General features: G+C 37.9%; 1 protein-coding gene across 1 annotated transcript in view; it reads left to right on the forward strand.

The window, feature by feature from the left end:
* LOC140243636 (tyrosine-protein phosphatase non-receptor type 4-like) overlaps positions 1-16715 on the forward strand; it is a 99007-nt gene extending 82292 nt beyond the window's left edge. Inside the window, exons 17-24 of the mRNA XM_072323300.1 lie at positions 5039-5187; positions 7483-7573; positions 8638-8705; positions 10325-10471; positions 12135-12266; positions 12512-12660; positions 14375-14556; positions 15708-16715. Of these exons, the coding sequence (XP_072179401.1) occupies positions 5039-5187; positions 7483-7573; positions 8638-8705; positions 10325-10471; positions 12135-12266; positions 12512-12660; positions 14375-14556; positions 15708-15745 (956 nt within the window). The 3' untranslated portion in view covers positions 15746-16715. The remainder of the gene's footprint in view (positions 1-5038; positions 5188-7482; positions 7574-8637; positions 8706-10324; positions 10472-12134; positions 12267-12511; positions 12661-14374; positions 14557-15707) is intronic.
* The last annotated feature ends 440 nt before the right edge of the window (positions 16716-17155 follow it).

The following is a 17155-nucleotide window of genomic DNA, read 5'->3' on the forward strand; positions in this document are numbered from 1 at the left end:
TTGAACTGTACAAGTGTACGTAGTGATATAGTCTCTGTTGCCGTTGAACCCAATACATGTCATCTCCTTTGCCAGATATGTATCTCTGTCTGGAGAACAAAGAAAATATCTTCACATAATACTCTGTCAGGAAACATTTTTTTTCTTTCTTGTCCACCTGTTCTCTTTCTTCTGTCAAGATGAGATATATTAACTTCACCACAGGATGTTGTGACTACAGCCGTTGCCATGGTAACAGCACTGCCAGCCCTATTCAGAGTCCCTCATTCATTGGAAATCACATTTTATGATTATGTCATCCCGTTCCAATGAGGATTTCCTCCAAAACACAATCTCAGCCAAGAAAATTTGGACGTTCCTGCAAGTGCCGGAACGTTTGCCTCACATGTACAATGTACATTGTCAGGGATCAGATTTTACTCCCAAACACATGACGTAGGCTGAAATCAACCCTTCACTCTCCCAGTGAAGGCTTAGGTTTTGAATTGGTCCCTTGAGCAGCAGAATCATGTTGTCTCCATAAAAATTTGTTTGTTGTATGAAGCATTTTTCTGCTGTACAGTGCACTCCCATTGTAACAAACACGGTTATAACGAAATTCTAGTTACAACAAAGTAAATATTAAGACCGCAACTTTATCCACTCTTTGATTTGTATTGTTTATTTGTTCAGTTATCATGAAATTTTGATATAACGAAAGGAAACTCCCAGTCCGGAGAGCTTCATTATAATGGAAGTCCACTGTATTCATATAACTGATTGAAAAAGTGTAACAGCTTCTATGTAAGAAGTACAGTGTATGAGATCTCTTCCTAGCTCTTGGACAAATTTACAGTATATATAAAGTAGAATATTAAAGGGGCATAGTCCCGGTAGTGTAGATGGCGCTGTTGATGATACTCCCGATCACCGTTAGCATTGATATGAAGATTACCGAAGTTGAGCTGTCATGAAGAGTAAAGTGCGTAGGTGTTGCTAAGTAACGTTGCCTTTGTTGTCTTCTTTGCGCATCGCGCAGTCTGTAGTAATGCCAGGGTGCGTGCATATGTGCTTGTTATTATGACATCACAAAAGCAGTTTGCTAAAGCTATCATCCCCCTCAGCCGAATCATGAGCCGAACTGTGATCCGACCACTGGCTACAGTGAATCGGACTTCTTCGGACTCGGGAAAGTGGGCCAAAGCGTAAGCGCTTAAGAGGAGTCAATAGCGTAGGTCTCTATAGGAAACTTGCGCCGTGCGCCCGCGTACGTATTTGACTAAAACACTGGGACCATGCACCTTTAAAGTCTAGTCTTTTCAGGGAGACAGAGTTTCCACGCAATGAAAAACACTAATCACAGTGTTGTTGATGTTGTCGTTTTTTTTTTTGGGGGGGGGGGGGAGGTGAAGAGGAAGAAGCTGTTTCTTTGAATTTGTGTGATACTGCCTGCCACAAGAGTAGCCAGCAAAACTTGAAAGTTCATCCGTACAGTTTTTGGAAGTGAAAAGCGTACACAAGTTACACAGAAAATTAACTGCAGTAGAACAATATCTTACTTTCCCCTCTCCCTTCTTCAGACAAATGTAGACATTAATTAGACAAAGTTAAAGTTAATATTTATACATTGTACTTGCAGTGATCGATCATAACCTGTTACTGAATTTCCTTTGTACAAGGCCATCATTTTTCATTCACCAAATGCTTTTTTATTCCCCCAGACAATGAATTGTAAGAAAGAGCTGCAGCTAACAATGCTAGTTGATGTGTGTTTGTAAATTTTCAGCACATGATGAATGAGAAGCCATGATTTCCTCTGTCACTCACCCTGTCAGAGGTCTGTTGCTATGGCAACAAACAAGCCTCAATCATGACTCATGCCTAGGATATGCTGGCTTGTGTCAATGTCACCTTCAGTGTTTTTGTGGGGATTTTTTCAGGAAATTATATGTGTCTGTCTGTCTGTCTGTGTGTAGTGTCAAGATGTAAAGATTATCACTGTGTGTTTTCTGACGTAAGAGACGAAAACGGAAAAGAAGGTGCAATTCTTCCCTCCTGCTTTTCCGCTGAGACACAACACTAAAAGATGCTTAACAAGAAAGGAAGAAAAAAGAAACAAACAATGAAACTATTCAAAGTCAGATTTTTTTTTGGGGGGGGGGATGGGGCAGGGTGAGGAAAGAAGCATTCACAAATTCTTTCAGGAATAGACATGAAGACGTAGTATCACAGGCATTGTTTGCAATGAATAATTTTACCAGTTGTTATTTGCCTTTTACCCTTATATTTTTGTTCTTGAGTGCACAAAATTGATATAACGTGTATAAACTGATACATTGCCTAGTGGCTTGCCATAAATCAATGATCATATATAAGAAGATTAAACCCTCTGCCATGATACTACCATAAGAGTTGCAAACACTTTATAAAGGGCTTAATTTTCATATTGTCATTACACATCATAATTTTTTCCTATGTTGGTATCCTTAGTTCAATGTTTTGTCCACAGCATGTTGAAATTGTAAAGCTTAAGACATACCCAAGATTTTAATTTTGCACTTTCTTTGTGATTCTACTCTAAGTTATTGTGTAGACTCTATTGAAAATGCACTGCAGTCTGACAGAAAGGATGTGGGCAGCCTTGCAAGCAAAGATGCCAGCTTATGTACAGAAATCTTGAAGCATAAATACAACAAAAAAGTAGCAGTAGTAGTAGAAGAAGAAGAAGAAGAGAGATTTATTTAATCACCATGGCAAATTTTGAAAATCAGAAGCCTTGTAACTGCTTCTCTGTAAAATTGATTTGCCTTTTATATTATTGCACAAAAGTTCATGTTCAATTCACATGACTAGCCCAAATATATTCACCCTTTCTATGTTTTAATACTGTGGGGAATATCTCATTGAGGTAGATTCAATGTTTCTCAATTTCAGTACACCATACATTGGATTGGAGCAAAGCATGCAGTTTATTCTATTTAGATTTGTCTAAATACTGAATCATGTGTGGTGGAGATAGGGTAGATGATCACGTTTTGTGGTATAATTTTTTAGAAAGCAAGCTTGATAAATGTATTGCGTTCAGGGGAAATTTCAGAGGAAATATCATAATTCTAATTTCAAGCTCAAGTTGAAAAATAATATGTAGTTTTGAGAACTTGTTTAATGTGCAAACAATCTATAGGTAGGGTGTAAACCAATCTTGGTAATGTGAGAGATAATGTATTCCAGAGTGATATTGAAAGCATACTGTGGTTAGACCTCAAAACAAACATCCTCTGTGTACCAGAATTTTTTATTTTATTTTATGCTCACCTGTAAAAAGAATCTGTAACTTTGAAAACCGATGTGACTGTGCAAATACCCTGTATGCAGTGTTAACTGATCATAGTGGCTTAGCAAAGAGACAGTGTATCTCAAAATGATAATAAAAGCATCGGATGGCTAGACCACAAAACAATCATGGAGTCTGCATGCCTTAAACTGGTTCAGTATTGAAATTGCTGAATGGTGCTTAAAGGGACTGTACAGTACTGGTTGAGGTGGGTATTCATGTTTTGAACATTCCTAAGTGAGATAATGAGAAACCTCTTATGAAATATGAAAGAGCATGTAATTTAAAGAAGGATTCAACGTTTATTTGATGAAAATTGGTTTTCAAATGGCTGAGATATCCAAAAAAAGATAATAATAAAAGGCGACAGGCCACGCCTTTTATTAGGGTCTCTTTGTTTCACCTTGTTTTTGGATATCTCAGCCATTTCAAAACTGACTTTCATCAAATAAACTTTTGATACCCCATAAAATTGCATGCTCTTTGACATCTCATAGAGTGGTTTCTGAATATCTGGCAAAACGTTAAAAGCTAAATCCTCACCTCTTCCAGAATTGTACACACCCTTTAATATGACACCTGATTGCACAAGGCAGGATGTTGTATGGTATCAGGCCCCCACCTTTGGCAGCATTCAAATAATGTCATGCAGAACAAGACTACTAACATGTGCCTGCCATCATGCAGTCAGTTTACACTGTAGTGTAATTAGATATTTCCAGTCTGAATGTGAAAATTGGACACGTTTCAAGTATAAATGTGAAAATTGGAGAATATCGTGGTTGTGGTAGTGATTCATTTTATAATCTTTAAGTATAATAAGGTGTGAAAATTGAATTTGGATTAGCCTGTAGAAAGTTTATTAAACTTTTCTGTTTATATATACTTTTATTTTTCGATGAGAAATTCTCGTAAGTATCTATGGGTATTTGTTTTTTTTATTGCTTGTAAACTGACGCTTTGTGGACATACACAAGGTTGTAATATACACTTTTTACTTTCTTTCGTAGAAGGGTCTAACCACTTTCATGTTTTTACATGTGTACTTTCAAGTTTTTTTTCTCATCTGGCACTGCACATTCATATTTTTCATTTTGATACTGAAATGCAATATCTGTCTATCGATTAATCCAGCTACATGTATCAACTTACGTGTACAATCCGCTGTCGGTGTATTTGACCACTATCTATTCACCTCTGTGTGTTTAAGTTTGTCCATTTGTTCTTATTGTTCTATCTATCTCTTTCTATTAAACTACTTGTTGGTGGTCTACATACAGAAATTTTTTGCTCTACTCCATGTTCTATATGTTGACCTTCCTCTGTCTCATCAATTGCGTAGTATCTTGCTGTAAAAGTGGACATTTTTGCAGGGTGAAATTTTTGCGCATTTGACGCAACTGGAAACTAGCAAAAAAAATAAAAGCACGCGAATATTTTTGCTTGCCATATGTTTCAGTAGTTGATATCTTGATTCCGCAGAATTAAAAACCCACTAAACTTGTCTTACCCGACCGAGCGCGAAAAATTACTCACGCCAAAATATTGTCTTTGACAATATCTGATTCTCAACTTTTATCTGTAGGTGTATCAACACAGATTAATCTCAGTGTATTCATGCGTAAAACCTTTGCTTTTCACGTAATGATTGGTGTATCCTCATGTATTTGAGCATTGCATTCACCAGGTAATTCTGTTATGTCTGTCTGTCTGTCTGTCTTGTAGTGTATGTCGGTGAGGAGGTGGAGGAGCCCGTCTTTCAGTACATCCCAGAGAGTCCTCGCATCATCAACGGTGAGATCGATTCTCTGACGGAATCCATCATGCTGCTCCAGGAAGCTCTGGAGACAGGGATGGCACAAGCCCAGTTTGATGTGAGTCTTCCACAATTTTCTCTCTAGGTTTGTCTGGTAAAGATAGAGAAAAACAATGAAAAAACTGTTACAGCACCACTTTAAAAGGGCTCAAAATTCATCTTCCACCACTTGAACTTTGCTTGTAATATCAGAAGGGTCTACCAAGAAACTTGTCTAACTGATGTAATTTGCCAGGATAATGGATTGTTTTGGAGTATTTCGAGATCAAAAGTTGAAAATAATTTTGAGCGGTGTACCTGACTTGTTCCAGAAGCACCCTCCCCATTCAGTAGTGGGTATTTAGAATGTTAGGTGATGATAGATCATGCCCTAGCAGTAGTATTTCCCGATATTCACTCTCGTGTGGAAGATCAATGGATACTGCTATGGCCCAATTTGAAATCAATCAGAAAATGTTACGTAGCAACTATGTTCAGATGTGTTTTCAGATTCAAATACTGTCAGCGTACCTTTTTGGCTAATATTTTACATTTTCATCGTTACCCAACTGCAATTGTGTTATCTCCGCATTATTTCACATATTTCCTATGCATACTTGTATATCTCCATTTTAGAGTGAAAAATCAACAGTTTCTGCAGACATGGAAACTATGTTTTACCTGTAATATGCGCAGTCCTAATTCTTAAACCTTCCGAAGTTTCATGAGATTTCATCTTTAATTTGTGATTGACGTCAGCTTGGCTTTCCATGAACTGCAACCTAAGCTCCCTCACACAGTGACATTGAGAAACAAACCTTTTATTAGATTATCCTGTAGATGAAATCAGATGAATGAATTGTGTGTGGTTCACATAATATTGTGGCTGTGAATCACATGTGAAGTCCAAATAGAATAATCAACCAAACCACAACAGACTTTTCCTGGAAAAATGCTTGTTTTGCCATGGGTTTAGGGCCATGACTTTTGAGAGACACCACTCCAATGACGTAGTGTTTGACATTGAAAACGATTAGAATTGAGACACAACATTGACAGGGCAATTAGCCATTATGAATAAATTCAGATTAGTGAGAAAGCAAGGTAGTTTTGAATATCTTTTCAATAGAAACAGGATTAGCATGTATTTATTTAAAGGGGAAATTTACCCAAATACACATGTAGATTGAGTGAATGCAGCAATATTAGTAGGACACATGAGTGAAATTTGAGAGAAATTTGTCAATCCATTCAAAAGTTATGATTTTTTTTCCCATATTTGTAGCATAATGAAAGAGCAATTGACTTCCCTCTTTTAGAAAAGCAGGGTCAATAATATTACCCTCAGCATACATGTACATCAGTAGCAAGTCAAAGGAAGTGTGCTTTTCATAGAAATGAAATTTTGTGGAATTCTCTAAGTTATATTTTCTTTGTATCATTCTGCAGTGACACCACAAACTGTTATAGTCTTCTCATCAAGGGATGGTACCACTAAAACTTAAAAAATTAACAACTTTTGATTGGATTATCCGATTTTCCTCAAACTTCACTAATGTATTCTACCAATTTTGATGCACTCACTCAGTCCACATATATATTGGGTTCATTCCCCTTCAATCTGTGCAAAAAGCAACATTACACAAAGACTAAAGCCAATTGCAAAGAAATTCAGTGTGGAAGAAGTCACTGGTTGTAAGAAAAAAAAAAGAAGAAGAGGAAGGCAGCAATCAGAGCAGTGATACCAATATGGTCTTGCTTACCCCAAGTATCCACCTATGTCATCACTGTGGTAAAGATGAGTAGAGTTCATCCTTGAATACATGGAAGGAAAGGAAGTAGATGCAGGCATAGCTGTGCATGTCTTAAAGATCTTCACACACTGCGACTAGGAAGGAGATTTGATCGGAACTTCAGTTCCTTTAATCAGTCTCTGACATAATGCAGATGACATTTGGAGAGATGAAATGAAATCAGGAAATAGAATTTTTCAAGTTTTCTTGACCAAATCCAATATCTGATGATGATGATGTGGCTGGCAGGATCTTTTAATGAGAACCACATTTCCTTTAGAGAGGATATGTGTTATTTGACAAATCTCATTCACAGTTTTGCTCAAATTATTTGCCAGTTTTTGACATCATTTCACATATGTATCAATAATCAAATAGCGCTGCTGAGAAAGATGAAAGATGCAGAGTCATACATGTATGTATAGATTCTACAGCAGATTCAGTACCTAATGTCAAATTTGGTGCTTCGACCATATTTCTTGATGAACGCTGCACATGCTATCCTGCGCACTGTAATTCCACAAAGTTACTTTAGGAAATCATTTGCAGGTGGTAAATTGTGTGTTTGTGTTGTCTTTCAGCAATTGTACAGGAAAAAGCCAGGCATGACGATGGGTGCTTGCAGACTTGCAGAGAATATTGCCAAGAACAGATATAGAGATATATCACCATGTGAGTATACTGCTTTCAAACAATGTGAAACATAGAAGCCAACTATATAGATGATATTGATAGTTGTCTCAATATATGTCTATGTTGTTATATTGTTGTTAGTGGTATAACAAAGCATTTAAATGGCTCTGAATGCAAATGTAATGAATAATTGTATTTTGTATAGATAGAAAAAATACATGAAGAACAGTTTCTACAAAAATATTTCACTAGTTTAAGATGGGACCTTTAAAGGAATTATAGATGATCCTACTTAATACATGTATGTGAGTATTGTAAGAAATGCATTTCAAAAAGTTGAAATAAAGATGCAATACAATTGTGAATTATTTTTAACAGATTAGCCATCAGTCTATCAAATGTGTGTACACTGTCTGAGTTCCTAACTACAAATATATGACTCGAGAGTTATGGCTTTTGGCAATCAAATGGAACTAAAACATTGTGGAGTCACAGAGACACATACTGTGTATTTATGTTTTGCATTGATGGGCCAAAAATTGAGAACTGCCATCTGGTCTTTTTCCTCTAATGCCCTTTTCTTTCCACCTATTTCCTGCATGTTTCATCACTTTTCACCCCCTTCTTCCTTCCTTTTGTTATACCCAATAAATGTTTATATATGAACTGCCTTTTCCTTTTCCCTTTCCCCACCCTCTCATTCTCTGAGAATCTAAATTTGTTGGTTTTTCTCTTTCACTGTCTCTTTTTCTCTTCCTCTTTCTCTGATATATTTTCTCTCTAATTTCCTGTTCTCTCCCTATTGTGGCTCGTTATTCTGTTTTCCTTGCTCTTCCTCTCTCTCTCTCCCTCTCTTTATATATCCAATTTTAATAATCTCTCTCTTTCTCTTTATATATCCAATTCTTATAATCTCTCTCTTCCTTCCTCTCTTCTTCTCTCTCCCTCTCTGTCTCTCTTTTTATCTATTTCATTTTATCTCTCTCTCTCTCTCTCTTCATTTCTTGTTATATCTCCTTCTCTTACTTTCTGTTTCTCCTATCTTCTCTGTCTCTCCATGTTTTCCAATTCATCCTATTGCTTTTTCTGTTTCCCTCATGCAGACGATGCAACCCGAGTCATCTTACAAGATGCCGACACGGGAGATTACATCAATGCAAACCTCATTAATGTGAGTACCAAAACACTCCGTTACCGCAATCGGAGAACAGACGTATCTCTTTCTCCAGGTATCTGGGCACGCTGGGTATGTGCTCTCCTCTGCTTAGTCCATTAACCCGCTGAGGATGGGCTGATTTTGCTACAACGTGCATTTCCCATAGACACTTGCCCGAGGATACTCGGGACTCGTCCTCAGTGGGTTAAAGAGAATCACATCAATTCTTCTCATGGTGACTGTTATGGTATATCAAATATTCCTTCTCCAGTAACACATGTTTCATACATTTATGTAATTATCCAGACGTTCTTCAGGCAGTGATTGAATACCTTTAGATGTTACATTTCCCGTTCAATCACAGTACAAATGTAAATCATACATAAAAAATAGAATAAGAAAGGTTAGTTTTTTGTTTGAATTGCATTTTTTTTATGCATGCTCTTTATTCAGTGGTGACTGTTTGTTTGTTTCAAAAAGGTTATATTAAAGTTCTCAAACTTTTAACATATTTTTCTTTCTTCAAGGAAGTTTGGTCTTATCTGGTATTTTATAGAGCTGAAAATAAAAGAAACTGGTAAAGATTGGAGGATGGACCATGTTGGTTCTTATGTCATGCCAATAGGAAAACACTTGTTACTTTATTTGATTGAAGATAAAAATTGTGATCAGTTGAGCTCCATGATCATCAAAGCCTTCACCAGTTAGAGCACCCAGTAGGCAAGCAGTGCTGTATAGTGACATAGAGTACAACATGATACAGTGTACCACACACTTGTCTTCATGGGATTGGATGGGGACAGTCTCAGGGCTTAACCACTATGTGCTGGTGTCTCATTGTGAGCACTCAATTACTGCGTGAGAAACAAAGTTAGGCTCTGGACAACTCGGTCGTGATGACTTCAACACCAATTCTTTCTCCTTCTATCATCATTGCTCTGCTTCTTGCATTATGATTCTCTTTATCAGTAAACTTTCAAAGTAAAGAAATGTTTTAGACAAAATAACCACATTCTTATCAGGATAATTCAATGCATTTTAAGCACAGTCGACAATTATTCAGTATTAAAGCCAGCATCTGGTTAGAGGGGAATTTGCGGTTGATGTTTAGTACATTTGCAGCCAACCTAGAAAAGGTTGAATCTGTAGGGACTGTGGAAAGGACATTAATCTTTGATTTCTGTAGTAATGGATGTTTGTTTTTTGCACAAAGACAGAAAAAAAAAGCTTTTTTATCTTTTTTGTTCTTTTTTTAAGGCATTGATTATCTGGGTATCCAACTCATTTAAAATATCATAGATACTTAATCATATTTGCAGAGTCAAAGTGATACTTGAATACATGTCAAAGAATGACACCAGCTGGTTTTACTGATTTTTTCTAAATCAAAAATCAGGGTAGTGATATTTACATGCATATGTTTCTCTTAATTGCAACTCATTACGCTTGTATCACTGTATCATTAATGTGTAATTTTGTAAACGAGTCCGCAGTGTTGCTATCAATTACAGTAGTGATTGTTTTCCATGCCATTCCATTTCATTCACTCACAAAATGTCCATGTAGTCAATGTTGAGTATTCCTTTTTGCATAATTGTTTATGTTTCTTGTATCCTAACCCTCCTTTCTCACAGATGGAAATCCCTGGCTCAAGTCTAGTAAATAGGTACATAGCAGCCCAGGGGCCCCTTCCCAACACTGTCTCGGATTTCTGGTACATGGTGTGGGAACAGAAGTCGACACTCATCGTCATGCTTACCACTAATGTGGAAAGGGGAAGAGTAAGTACGCTGTATTACTGGCCAAGCCACCAGTTGGTCAAGTTTGAATATCTTGATCTCAGAGTGCAATTCCACACAAAGTTCTAAGCTAGGTTACGTAAATTCAGAAGAGTAGAGTGGTAGATGTGTCGGTAGAATTGTACCCCAAGATCATGATGGCATTTTGATGTTTCTTATGTTTGATTGAGTCAAAATGGGACTGAGCTTTTGATCTCAGCAGAATCTTTGTCAGAGGCAAAATGACCAACATATACAGTAAGTGAGCACACACATATATGGATTACACATAGCATGCACTGACTTGGGAGGGGCTAGGGACACAGAACAAAGAAAACAAAAGGGGTAGTCTGGGAATCAAAGGCAGGGGGCCATACAGGTATGGAGGGGGATTAAAGCAAGGGGTTGAACAGACAAAAGGCAGAGGTGGGTCAGTGATGATCCCAAGGATAATAGGAGGCAACCTGTGAATGATGAAGATGAATAGTGGGTAACCTCACTTGAGATTTTAGATCAGGAACAACACAATGGTGAAGGTAGGAAAGGGTTGAACAGCATGAGTGAAGAATGGGGGAGGGGATGGTGTTTTATTTCTTAGGTTTGGATGAAATGTTGATATTAACCCGTTCCTTACGGGAACCTGGTTTACCAGGTTCCCGTGGGAGCAACTGATATACGGGAACCTAGTTTACCAGGTTCCCAAAATGAAGACAAGGGTGCCTGCTTCAGTGACCTAAATCCATGTTTCTTTGTGTTAAAATGCTCAGAAAAGTGGGTTTGATAAAAAGATCAGAGTTTATTCTATCAGGATTTGTTCTCCTGCTGTTTAAAAAAGGGGGTTTTACAGTATTATGTACCTTTTCCTGATTTAGTGTTTTGCTTGTTCTGCTGTAAACTCGTACGAACATGTACATAATGATCAAGGCTGAGATCAGTTAGAAATGCGGGTTCGCTGACCCCAGTCACCTCATTCAGGTACCTGGTTTTGCGTAGAACAAAAGATTCTAAGAGCTCATCAGCGCACGCTCTATTCATACCTCGCACCCGATCGATATTTCCATTGTTCACGGGCACATGTAGTTGACCGTAGAAAGGGGGACACAATGAACCGCTTGACTGCCTTCAAACAGCTGTATTACCAACCTGTGTGCCTCTCTGTCGACGGGCGAAAAGAATCTCGTTTGGGGGCATTAAAGGCACTCAGAGAGTTGCGGAAGGAACGGGTTAAGAGTAATCATATTCAACATGGTAGATAAGGCAATGTTACCACCTCACTGTGTTCTTGGATGGTTTGTATGGTGAGAAACTCAGACTTCATTGGTTTGTGTTGCACCCTGAAGATTCTTTCATGGATGAGTAAGATCCTGGCCTTTTTTCTGATCACAGTCATCCAAGAATGAATTGGTATGATTCATTGCAAATCATCAGAGCTAAAGCTATTGTTCTCATGCATTTATCACAGCAAAGAAACAAGAGAATGTTCATGTTTGCCACTGCTAAACACATTGGTCATAATAACTGATGTCTGATTCATGCCATTAGATTCAAAGTGTCAAAGACAAAGGACTTGCAATAGAGTTTGAGAGAGGCAATGTCTCCTCTATGTTTAATTTGTGTTAAATCTGATGACTCAATATTTGTTTGTTTCTTTGGTGTGCCTGTCCAGGTCAAATGTCACAAGTACTGGCCAGACTATGAAGACACGCTCGAGTTTGGTCCCAACCTTGAGATCCGCTGCACACGCTGCGACGAGACACCGTCCTTTGCCTACAGGGATTTCATCATTGCCAACACAGAGGTATGTTTCTACCTTCATTCTTGTCTCCATGGTGATCCATGGATGTGGATTAGAGGTCAAATTTGAGTGGTCAAATTGTTCCATACAATAATGTCATTTCTTAAATTTTTGCATAAAGTTGTGCAAAGTAGACACAAATGTGTAACTTATTCATGTATAATTTTTTGTTCATGGCCCAAAACCAATTGATGCTGAATGCATTAGATTTCCTACAATTTTTGTCTTGCCCCACCCCTCACCTGCAGACAAAAGAGGAGAGAGTGGTCCTCCAGATGCAGTATGTGGCGTGGCCGGACCACGGTGTGCCGGACGACTCCTCCGACTTCCTGGACTTTGTGCTGCGGGTCAGACAGTGTAGGGTGGGCATGGAGGTTCCCACCATCGTCCACTGCAGGTCAGTACTGAGCCCAGACACCCTTCCTGGGCAGATTCTCTCAAATTTCACAGATTCACCCGTATGATGGCAGCTACCATGAAGGTTTACCTAATTCTAACCTGTGTCTAAGACCCTCTTGCTGTAGTAATTGCAGGAGAATCAAGTGTCCAGAGTCAAGCCACCTGCAAGAGTGTTTGTAGACACCCATCCCAATTTACTATCTTCACCTTTGAAATACCAAATTTCAAATCCAGCACTTTGTGGCAAAACTCACTACTACTGCTACTCATAATAATGATAAATATCATTTATAAAGTGCTTATTACTAAAGTTTCTATTACGAAAGCGCTAATAAGCCAGTTCATAGTTTCCCTTTGAGCACAGGCAGAAAAAGGTCACTTGTACTGACATGCATGTCGGTTTTTAAATTCACTGCGTTGACCCTAAAAAGACTGGGGGGGGGGGGGGCTTTTTGGGCCCCCCCTCGACATTTTTCGCGATAAATCTGGAACGTAAAAATCTAGCGCCGCGATGTTTTATGACTTTTTCTTTTAAGTTTTGCGCAACTTTTGAGGCCGCGACGCCCGGGTACGCGGTTCTGAAGTTACGCAATATTTTGTAAGTGCATGTCAGACCCAAAATTGCTCAAAAACGTGATTTCATGTACAAGTCCAATGCAAATTCTGTTCCTGATCAAAATTCATAAATATATCTTTTATTTTTTACTTTTACTGATCAAAATCAATCAATTTCATGTTGTTTATGATCGAAATAGTGTCGCCGATGATTTCCATCGAAAAAAAAACAATAAAAAACAAAAAGTCGAAATAAACAATAAAAAACACACAATAAATTTTAAAAACAATAAAATACATGAGAAAAAAAATTTTGATACCGCCGTCTTTTTTAATGTACATTCAATAAGAATCCTACACAGAGTACCTAAACCAAAAATCAGCAGTTTTTTACCTTTAATTACAGATTTACAGCCATTTTTTAAAAATTCATGCATAAATTAGCGTAATTAATTCATTAAAAATAAATTTGAATATTTGTGAAATAATTACCTATTCAGTTTTGTCGATTACCTTGTGGGTGACGCGGGTGCCAATTTTCCTTGCGATCACGTGGTCAACGGCCAAGATCTTGGGGGGGGAGGGCCCAATCAGCCCCCCAGTCCTACGAGGCATCTGTGATGTAATGGTTATTCATGTAATCCTTATAAATGTTGTTTGCCAGCACATCCACCTGACAGCAGCAAAGTGTTCAATATAGCCAAGTACTGTATCTAGCAATTTTGATAGAAAATGTTTGTTAATCAAAAAGCATTCAATTTTACAAATTCTGAAGGCAGTGTATCTGCAAAACGTTATTCTGTTTTTCTCATTTTAGTATAGTGACAGTGTCAATATTCCTGTCAGGTAGGTGGTTTTAAAAGAGAAAAGATACCGTTATGATAAAGCATAGAAGTTGTCTTAGCCGGGCAACTTGTGCCATTATACCAGTAATATCAATAAACTTTTCATGGTAGTTTGCTTTCTTCTTCTTTTTTTTTCAGTGGTCTTGTTGAATATATGGAACTTTGATTTCAAAGTGAAATAAAAAGAAATAAACTTGAAACAAAAGATTATTCCTGTTATGTAGTTATTTCAGGTAAATCTGAACTTGCTAAAATAAGAAAAAAAAAAATGGGTATTTAGAGCTTTTTTTTTTCTAACTTATGACCTTTTAGCGCGGGAATAGGGAGGACAGGTGTGCTAGTCACCATGGAGACAGCAATGTGCCTGATTGAGGCCAATGAACCTGTCTACCCACTGGACATCGTCCGGACGATGCGGGACCAACGACCGATGCTCATCCAGACCGCTGCTCAGTACAAGTTTGTCTGTGAGGCCATCATCCGAGTCTACATGGGTAAGATAATCTCTGACAAATGTTTTGGAAAGAAAGGCAAGGCAAGAAAAGAAAGGCAAGATGTTTGGTTTTTTTCGTGGTGATTTCAGTGAACAAACTAGGATGACTTCCTCCTCTTCATCTCATCCATCAACTATTTTTTGTAGGATGTTAGGTTGGTGTAAAGGTGAACTTGCCAATCTAATGCATTTAAACTGAGTCAAAGACATTTGTTTATACACATTTGAGGAAAAGTTACTGAAGGGACACAGTGCCAACTACAGGATGTTTTCCTGTCACTATGATGAATGTTGTTGCTCTATTTACCAGTGGGTTTTTTGTTTGTTTGTTTGTTTGTTTGTTTGTTTTTGTTTTTTGTTTTTTTTTGGGGAGGGGCAAATTTTTGTTCTGTTTTGATAACAGTGGATCAAATTTAAATTAAAAGAATTCAAGGCAGCTTATGCTCATTCACGCTTGCTGTATCTGCCATTGAACAGTTGATTAGAAAATTGTAGATGCCAAAATCTTGGTCATATATCTTTTCTTTAGAGATGAAATCATTCCTCAAATTCTGAGATGTTCTTTGAATGTTTTAGTTACTGTATCTGTTCTGTGCCTTTTGCTGAAAAAGAAGATTTGATATCACCAAAAATTAACCATTAAGATATGCTTGCCACTTGAGAAGTAGATAAAAAGTTATGTTTGGGTAATCTGTACTTTAAAATCCCCTTGGTGCAGAAACTTGCATGTAAGGCTTGCAGATTTTGATAAGTGTGATGTAAAAATAAAATAAAGAATAGGGTGAAGATAACGCAGCTGGCCAGAACCAACCTGCAGTGTTTGGACAGTCTATGAAGATTTGAACCAGTTCCACCCACCAGTGGTTACAGGCAGACATGAGGCAAGCCAGAGTCTTTCTAATTGTTGGTGCAAATCTTTCCTTGTTTGATGCTAGCTTTTCACACATGTGTGACCTTTCATATGCCTCTATATCTCTGACTCAAAATGCCAATGCTGAGCTGATGTAGAGTTTGCAAAGTGTAGAGCCTGAACAGATGAATATGTGTGAACAGTCCTAGAGCTTGGCCAGGATCTGCCTTCAGGATCAGTGTATATTAAACCAAGATTAATGGACCATTGTTGTATTGTTGCTCCCTCATATCTCCATGCAGATGGGATCGTGAGGCCGCTGGTAGAAGAAAAGTCATGAGTCAAGCTTCAACCATCCAGTCTTCCATGGTTTTATCGAACATTTGTCGTTTGCCAGCCAGTTTTTCCCCTGTTTGTTTGCTTGTCGAGTCTGCAATCAGTAAAAGGAAGGATGCTTCTCCCGTGCTCCCCAGCTCTGCTACCCCGCATCGTTGATACCGGTGGCCAAAGTTCTGCGATGCCTCTCCCGAGCTTAGGATGAGGAGGGAAGATGAGGGAGAATGAGCTCAAGCAGCGGAAACGAGCGACACGCCTGGTGCTCTACATCTCTCTAGATTTGCTCCCCATTTTGATAAAGAGTAGATGAGTTATTTTTGTGATAAATGAAGAAAATAGAAATCTACTTTTGGGCATGATTTGTATATTTAAAAAAGATGAAAAATATATATCTATATATATTTGTTGTGTACATGTCTGTTGTTTGCTAAAGAAGATGCAAAAATAATGAAGACAAGATCAGATTTGTAGATTTTTGCTAGTGTTCAATGTAACTAATGCAATGACGTATGCGATGTTCGTACGACCTTGTTTGTTTTTTAAGAGATTGTACTGAGTTGATTTCAGTTGATATAAGAGAGGTGATTGCAGCACATATTTTTGGAGTACCTTTTCACACCATGCAATATTTTGTTGTGATGAGAAATTGAAGTGGGCTAGTTGCTGTGATGTGAGGGATTATGATGTAATGGTCATGATGGAATGCGGTGCCCACATTGGTTCTCTTCTTTTAGCATTTCTTTCAAATGAGTAGTAGGTGCAGATGTGGCCATTCACATGAAATAAATTCATAATAAACATTCATTCTCCTGAACAGACTTTTTGAGCTTGATCATGAAGAGACAACACACTAATGATGTATAGGTATGAGTACATCAGTAGGAATTGTGTGCATAATGTAACTATGGAATTGTTTCAGTAGTTACTGTATGTACACTATTCCTACTGATGCATGAAAAACAAAAACAAAACAAAACAAAACAAAACAGGTGCATCATTTAGTTTGCAGCATGGTGGACAGATCTTTTGGTGGAAATCCATTTTTTAATCATGTAACCTGACAGCAAATTTACTGGATGCCTGGTGAATTTACAGAAGGCATGGTTAGCTAGCCAAAAGGCACCTTTTACTATCAGTGCAATTGCTTGCTAAGTATGCAGACTATTGCTACAAGTATATGATGGCATGTTAACAATGGGTATCATCAGTGAAGCAATGGGCCGCCAGTAAAAATCAGCACACATCTCTTAACCAGTGAGATCGCAAAATTTTCTCCACCCACTTTGTACTGTCCCGTACTGTCTGCGTACTGTCTTGTATAGACGTAAAATTCATCAAATAATCCACATTTAAATTGCCCTCTTGATTCCTCTGAAACTAAAGACAAAGGGTTGGTTGGTTGGTTGTCTGTTTG

Source organism: Diadema setosum, chromosome 20 (genome assembly GCF_964275005.1).
Source record: "Diadema setosum chromosome 20, eeDiaSeto1, whole genome shotgun sequence".
In the NCBI taxonomy this organism is placed as follows: Eukaryota; Metazoa; Echinodermata; class Echinoidea; order Diadematoida; family Diadematidae; genus Diadema; species Diadema setosum.